The sequence below is a fragment of the Xiphophorus hellerii genome, chromosome 12 (genome assembly GCF_003331165.1).
Source record: "Xiphophorus hellerii strain 12219 chromosome 12, Xiphophorus_hellerii-4.1, whole genome shotgun sequence".
NCBI lineage: Eukaryota > Metazoa > Chordata > Actinopteri > Cyprinodontiformes > Poeciliidae > Xiphophorus > Xiphophorus hellerii.
This window is the reverse complement of record NC_045683.1, coordinates 10,274,573-10,282,426: the sequence shown is the minus strand read 5'-3', so window position 1 is coordinate 10,282,426 and position 7,854 is coordinate 10,274,573. Positions and strand designations below refer to the sequence as shown.

General features: G+C 37.6%; 1 protein-coding gene across 1 annotated transcript; it reads left to right on the top strand.

The window, feature by feature from the left end:
• Positions 1 to 822: 822 nt before the first annotated feature.
• Positions 823 to 6,121, top strand: seta (SET nuclear proto-oncogene a). The gene is made up of 8 exons (XM_032579686.1): positions 823 to 1,111; positions 2,021 to 2,078; positions 3,765 to 3,907; positions 3,995 to 4,098; positions 4,180 to 4,293; positions 4,384 to 4,554; positions 5,110 to 5,241; positions 5,323 to 6,121. Exons 1-8 carry the CDS (start codon positions 1,039 to 1,041, stop codon positions 5,344 to 5,346), a joined length of 819 nt encoding a protein of 272 aa, XP_032435577.1. The 5' UTR covers positions 823 to 1,038; the 3' UTR covers positions 5,347 to 6,121.
• Positions 6,122 to 7,854: the final 1,733 nt, after the last annotated feature.

Here is a 7,854-nt window from a genome sequence, read left to right as displayed (position 1 = left end):
CGTTTTTTTTGCCTGGATTTGTTATTTTTTGTTTGTATAATTTTATTTTTTAAAATACCAGAATTTACTAATCAATTTAGATTTTTGTCTATGTATCATTTCTAAATAGTAAACCAGATGATCTGATCAATTACCGAGTACTTGAGTAGCATTTTTACAAAATTCTACTCTTACTACTATTGCTACTTTTTACTTGAGTAAAAAATAGCCAGAAGTAACTCGAGTGTAATTTTTTAGGGATAACTATAACTAATGTTTAAATAAATACAGATGGGTTAAATGCACTTACCAAACAAATGGTTTGAGGCTAAAAAGTCTCAGCAATCTATTTTGCGTGTTTACTTTGTATTTAGCTATGTAAGAAAAGCGCAAAATCTCAGAAGGGCTTCTTTCATTAGCCCCCCCAACAGTTAGGCTATTGTTAGATACGGTCTTATTTTAGCATATACTGACACATTTCAACAGCTTACTGGACGGAACATGAACAGAAAACTTCCTAATTAAACGTAATTTTCGAGTTTGATGTGCTAATTAGCGCTGACCACCAAGAACAAGGCCCCCACTTCAACTGACTTTTTTTTTTCTTTTTTCTTTTTTTTTATAAGTGCGCAAGTGCGAGTCGGTCCAACAGTAGATTTGGCCCGGCCTGTGTGAATTTCAGTTTCAACAAGGTTAAATTATTCATCTCGTCGAAGTTGTAAAAAGTAATAATTGGAGGTTCTGATTGTGTTCTATGTTGTTTTAAGAGTGGAGATGGAAGTAAATGAGCGAATTGGAGCGGAGTAGTGAGACCTACTTTGAGAGGCGGAGCTGCTCCTCCGCTCCATTCGGCGCGGCGCGTTCGTAATGAAAGGCTGCCTGTGACTTCCTCGCTCTTCGGCAGCTACATTGTGTGGAAAGCAGCAGCACGTTGTTGGCTTCTCCACGCTGAACTCCACAGCGAATTAACTCTCTCCTGTTCTAGGAGATACAGATCCGCCATCCGTTTTTTCTCCTCAAGCGTCTTTAAGTCACTCTCGACGTGCGAAAAGAAAGAAAATGTCTGCCACGGCGACGAAAGTGAGTAAAAAGGAGCTGAACTCGAACCATGACGGAGCGGACGAGACCTCCGGTAAGGGGAATGGCGGCCTCCTGTTCAGCGCCATTTTCACTTTCTTCTCAAATATTGTTTGCATGAACACAAGATACTATTTAATTAGTCTGGATTTGATGAAAATGTTGCTGTGCTTCTGCTTAATGCCACCGGAGCCCCTTTGCTGCTTATAGAAACGGCAGCTGCGTATTTTCAGGGGCTAGCGTGCTTTAGCATACCCGTACTCCTCCGTTGTTTGCTGCTGGCACAGAGGCCATGTTAGCCGGAGTATATAGCAGCTATATCGACGGATAACAAGCGGCCCATTTGAAACAATCACTTCTCGGTATTAATCGCGGAATATGCTTGAAACCATAAGAAAGTATGCTCACTTTAATGTGAGATTTTATTTCTACGATTGGTTTGCATTAGCATCTAGCCCGCTCGTGTTGTTGTTGTAGTCTTACCTAACGCTAGCAGACGACATTGTTTTGTTAACGCATTTAAATCACCGCTAGTTAAAACCTCCCAGTTACTGCATAATGGCTGCTGTTTGTAGGACTCAGTCGTGTGAATAGTGGGGTTTTTTTATATTTTATTGGGTATGAGTGGGGTGAATATTCTGGCATACATCCTAGCTCGGTCGCTCACGCTACCGCGGCTGTGTGAACAGTCTGCTGTCCCACATTTAAACCACGCGGCCCTGAAGGCAGCAGCCGGCAGGAAACGGCAAGAAGCCTGAACGAGGAGCGCTGCAGCCATTGGCCGCTTACACTGTCAGAGTCCCGCGTCGACTCCATACTGTTACATGTTAAATACCCCGGCTCACTCCTTACTTCTACTACTTGTACTTTGACTATTAAGAAATAAGCTGTAGCCTTGATTATATAAACTGGATGGCGTCTAGTCCCATTTTGAAATTGACTGACTTTTTTTTTTTTTCCACAGAGAAAGAGCAGCAAGAAGCTATTGAACACATTGATGAAGTTCAAAATGAAATTGACAGGTAGGGGTCTGTTATTGATACAACTGCTTAAACTCTTCACACCAGTTTTGTTGTGAATAGTTTAGTATTTTTTATAAATGTGAAGTGATTTGATGCCTATCTAGTGGTCAAAGTGTGAACTACACGTGGTTCAAAGAAGCTGATAAACCTATAAAATCTTAAGCCTGAGCTAAGTTGTGCAATAAAAATATATATTCAGGCTTACTAATGTCTTCTGCTTATGATTTACTGAAATAGACTTCATGTGACCAAAATTCTAAGTTATTTCTATTTTGGGTTTGAAGTTTTTTAGTGACACTCTGCTATTAAGGAATGGAAATGCATAATATCAACATTAAGAGTACAAATCAATTGCACAACATTGAATTGATTTAAGATTCCCAAAATATACATTGAAAAATAATGGATACATGTATTACATAAGTACTAATTCAGTATTTTTTTCTGTCGTGAAACAGGAATTAAATTCATCTAGGACAGTACAGTAAAAAGATCTTTCAGTATTTATCTGTATTTGAAACATTGCAATATGAAAACAAATTAAATATATGCTCAAATTAAATTGGTGAAACTAATTTTCATATTGCAGCAAAGAATCTCTGCAGTATTTAGCTCTCGCAGTGGTTGTTCCAAAACATATTTAGTCTCCATTTCAGTCTTGTTTGAGCAACAGCAGCATCAATACACATTGTCACAGGTTTATAAGTATGTTTTATCCCTCATCTGCCTAGTGGATCTAATTGGCATCATATCTAATTTTACACTAATGGTATAACCAATGCTCAAATTGATCATCTAAAGGCAAAAGTACGAGTAGTGCATTTTTTTTTCTGTACAATTTCTTCTCAGTCATTGCATTTTGTGTAAGATTTAATATGAAATAAACTTTTCCTATACCTTTCAAGCATAGTCTGAGTTATTAATATTCATGCACTTGATAAACTTTTAATCTAGTATTTTTTATTTATACCATAAATATACAAGATGGAATTGTTTTATTTTATACATTTTAAATTGTCCTTTTAACCATAAATAGTTGACTTAAACTGAGAAGTTTGTTGTGGAAAGAGAGAGTTATTTTCTGGGGAAATGGTTTATAGCTATAAGCTGTTGAGGTGCACAGAAATACTACTGATAAATATGTCTGGAATATCTACGAATGTAAACTAGGATACAAAAGTGGAATTGTAAGCAGACATTTGGAATTTTATTCAGGAAAAAAAAATTCTTACAGCAGAATTTTGGGCTTATTATCTAACAAATCCTCTTTTTTTTTTTTTTAGTTTGTGTTTTCAGGTGACTTACATCAAAGATCAATTAATTTAAATCCCTGTAAAATTCAGTGTTGAGTTTAAATGATTTATCATAAGTGTTAATTATGATAGTATTTAATGTTTTACCCCTTTATCCAAATAAAATAATTTATGATATAAATTTTTAAAAATTACTCTCCTTCCTTCTTTAAGATGATTTATCTGCTTTTTAGTAACTTTTTAGAAAATATTTATTGTTTTATTTTGTATACAAGCTAAAATAAATAGTTACCTGTAGCAGGAATACATTATTGGAGCGTTTCAGCTTCCGGTGGTGCAATTCTTGCTGTTTATGTTGACAAATATCAATTTAATGACTAGTTATGTGGGAGAACGTCTTTCCAGATTTGTATCTATTTTTTTATTTCCCCAGGTTGAATGAGCAGGCCAGTGAGGAGATCCTGAAAGTAGAACAGAAATACAACAAACTCCGTCAGCCATTCTTTCAGAAGAGGTCAGAGCTGATCGCCAAAATTCCCAACTTCTGGGTCACCACGTTTGTCAACCATCCACAAGGTGAGTTATCCAGGAAAAAAAATCCCCCACTCCATTGTGTTCATAATTTCAGCTTCCTGGGTTAAAAATTTACGTTTATCTCAACAGTATCTGCTCTACTGGGGGAGGAGGATGAAGAAGCGCTTCACTACCTGAGCCGAGTGGAGGTGACAGAGTTTGAAGACATCAAGTCAGGCTACAGAATAGATTTTGTAAGTGATGGGATGTTTTGTCTGTGTAATTTTGAAGCTTAATGCGTGTTATGCTCATACTGGACTTTATTCTTGTTTCAGTATTTTGATGAAAATCCGTACTTTGAAAACAAAGTACTATCCAAAGAGTTCCATCTGAACGAGAGTGGAGACCCATCTTCAAAGTCAACCGAAATCAAATGGAAATCAGGAAAGGTAAGTGTGCTTTGTGTAGCATTTTCAGCCAAACCTGAAGTTTTATGTGAAGTAGACTTGTAAAATGTTTGATTCCTCCTCTGTGTGCAGGATCTCACCAAGCGGTCCAGTCAGACACAGAACAAGGCCGGCAGGAAGAGGCAACATGAAGAACCTGAGAGTTTCTTCACTTGGTTCACCGACCATGCTGATGCCGGTGCTGACGAGCTTGGGGAGGTTATCAAGGACGACATCTGGCCAAACCCCTTGCAGTACTACCTGGTATGTTTACCTCAAACCTAATGATAGAAACTAGCATAAATGAGTCAGTGTTGGATGGTAGTGCAGTTCATATTTTTGGTGTGGAAGTTTCTGTTTTAGTTTGACAAAATAAGAACATGCTAGCATGGTGGCTACACATTCTTAAATTCATTTTAAAATTGAGGCCTTAAATTAATTTGAAAAAAACAAATTAGCCTTAAATATGTTAATTACAGGTCTTATATTTTGTAAGGATTATTTAATTTCATGCTATGTAGGTTTTTCTTGCAGGACTTTACAAAGCTTTGAGTTGTGCGCAGAGATCACTGCATTCTCACTCAAGTCGTAGCTACCACTAACTAGCCACTAATAAGCAACCTTGCTAGGTTTTTTTTTTTTTTTTTTACTTCCATAATGAGTAAATGTAAATTTATTGGCAGTTGATTTGATGATGTCAATTTCTTCAGTTGCAGCCCATACGATTTAGTTGCAATTTTCTTTTTTGTACGTTTAAATTCCATTCATAATGGTCTTAAAGTCAAGCTGCTGGCTAAGCAAAAATATGTTTATTTTTAGGTTCCAGACATGGATGATGAAGAGGGTGAAGGTGAGGAGGATGAAGAGGACGAGGAGGGTCTGGAGGACATTGATGAGGAGGGGGATGAAGATGGAGAGGATGATGAAGAGGATGAAGGAGAAGAAGGAGAGGTAAAGTGCTAACATTTTGGAAACTTTTAGGGAAGTTTTAATTTCTTAACATTCATCTTGTGTGATGCTTCATTGTTTCAGGAGGATGAGGGAGAAGACGACTAAGAACTCTATCACCTGCAAGACCCTCGACCTTCCCTGTTAATTTTTCCACTCATGTTTGGGAGCAAAAGTTGTTTGTTTTTTATTTTTTTTGGCTTTTTTAATTTACTTTTATCAGTATGTGCTTCACTTTCCATTCTGAAGCCTCCTCACCTGCTGATGCCATATGTTCTCCTTTGACTCATCCAAGGCCAATGGCACTTTGCCCTGAATTGTGAGTACCATCCCTGACGACATCTCAAAAATAATAATAATAAAAAAAAATAGTCAGCACAGTATACTCAGTAGAATGAAGACACACAGAGTTCCTCCTATTCAAGGTTGTGTGGTTAATCAGCTGAAGCCATGGTGTAGTGACCTAGTGCTAGCAGACCTTTCAATATATTTTTTTTTCTAAGAGGGGGCATAGTACCCTTTAAAGCATTTTTATTTTTTCTCCCGTGTGGTTATCGAGTACCAGCTCATTCCTTTGACTTGTAATGTTTGGGGTTGGGGGGTGGGGGTAAGCTGGGGAGGGGCAGGAGTGTATTGGTTATTGGGGAGAGTGGTTATTTTGACACCATTTCTATGGGACTTTTGTTTTTCATTGTATTGTTTTACAGATATCCACAAGATTTGAAATGACATTTTTAATAAAGAATAAAACTGAAAAAAAAAACACTTGTAAATTTTGGCCCCTTCTGCTGCTTCATTGGTTTCGACAGAAGTATTTACACTCAAATTGTTTCAAATTAAAGGTGTAAAGCTTGCTTTGTTACAATAATAAAACTAAACTGTGTATGCACGTGTGGGAGTCTTCAAGCGAAAAGCAGGGGTGCAATTTTATTTTTGAAAATATACTTGAAAGCACCAAAAATGGAAAAACCTCGAGTCAAGTTCATCAGCTTGTAAAGGATTTGGGAGTCATTAGCAGACTTGATGCAAAGTCTTCTCTCAATATTCTGTGAGCGATTAAAGCCAAAAAGGTGTTTTCAGAATCTTGAAACTTGTTGTTTGTGACGGTCTCAGGCCAACTGTTTGGCTGGAAGCCCCAACCTGAAGTGAAAAAGGAAATGCACAATGTAGTTATAAGCTTGATTAGAAAACTGACAAATTAAGGCCTGATTTTCATATGCAACCATGGACTATTTCTGCAAGTGAAGAAAATTAGATCTACACTGACGCTGATGTTTGAGGTTTTGCACTTTGGAAAGTTAACGATTTTCTAAATGCATTGCAAATTTGGATCTTGTGCAACCTCAAAGGAGAGTCTTGCTTGGAAACTACATTCCCATGTTTGCATATTTTTAACGCACTTAATAGTTTAAATTTTTAAGTCAATATACCTACCTAAATGATTTTTACACCTAGGGCAGGTAGCTACGGTCCAAGAGAACCCGGGGTACCAGGAGAAGTGGCTGTCGGCCGGCCAATGCTTAATAACGTCCGCTTTTTTAAACACTATCACCTCGAACTGGAGTCCCTGGGGGTTCTCGAAGAGCTGGATGTTTATCCTTCGACCACCCACTGACGTGTCGTTGCGGCTGGATAGTGCCATGCGGCTGGGGACGAAGTGGATGTCCGTGCCGAACGCCACTTCGTGTCCACATGCCCTACATAATATTAGCGTGTCGGTGCTAGTTCCGTGCTTCGGTGGGTCGGCAGCACACGAGTGTGAGGGGTGGAAAAACAGGAGCGCAAAGACGATAAAGTGGAAAAAGTTGTCCCACTGCACTCCGAGCAGCAGTCGGCTCGTTGACCTCATGGCTGTTTCCCACTATGACCAAAAAGCTAACAATAAAGCTATTTAGCTTTTGACGCTAGCAGCGTTTCTGTCCGATGTAATGGTTTGAAAACGAGACATGTCATATGTTGAAAATCATATTTATCATTCAGTATGTTGTATGAAAGCACCAATCACTGATAAACACAATATTAAGACTTGATAACTTTTAAAGGACTGAGCATTAGCTGATAAATTAGCTTGTAAAGCAAATGCTACGCTGGTTAGCATGTTAAGCTAGTTAGCTTTAGCTTCCTGCTCATATTTAACTAACAGACGGAAGTCACGTTAAATAAAAGGGAAATGCAGTCGTTTCCTTGGGATCCAAACGTTACAGTTATTTTTACTTAGACAATTTACTATGATTATTTGTGAAATTTTTAGCCAACCTTTTTGTAGGTTAGACTACATTTTCGACAAGTCATTTTAACAGTTCTGTTGTGATACGTTTAAGAACCAATTTTTATTAAAACATTTTCTTTCTTTCAATTAAGAACGAAAGAAAAGTCTGAAATGACTACCTGTTAACATCTGTTTGATTTCCTTTTATTTTTATTATTTTTATTTTTAAGTGTTAAACTATTTTATTCTCTTTTTTTGCTCACTAAAAAGTTTTCAATTTCTTCATAGGTTCAAGAACACAGCATGAATGCATTTTTCTTCTAGTTGTTACCCCAGGCAACGCTTACTTGAAACACTTCTTCACCAATCACAAAATGGGATCTTCAAAATCAGCCAATCGGAGCACT

Bases quoted from the DNA above. Each gene is read 5' to 3' on its own strand.
- seta (XM_032579686.1), top strand. From the start codon at position 1,039: ATGTCTGCCACGGCGACGAAAGTGAGTAAAAAGGAGCTGAACTCGAAC. The intron at 1,112-2,020 runs GTAAGGGGAATG...TTTTTTCCACAG, and splicing joins CGGAGCGGACGAGACCTCCG to AGAAAGAGCAGCAAGAAGCT. The intron at 4,099-4,179 runs GTAAGTGATGGG...TTCTTGTTTCAG, and splicing joins CAGGCTACAGAATAGATTTT to TATTTTGATGAAAATCCGTA.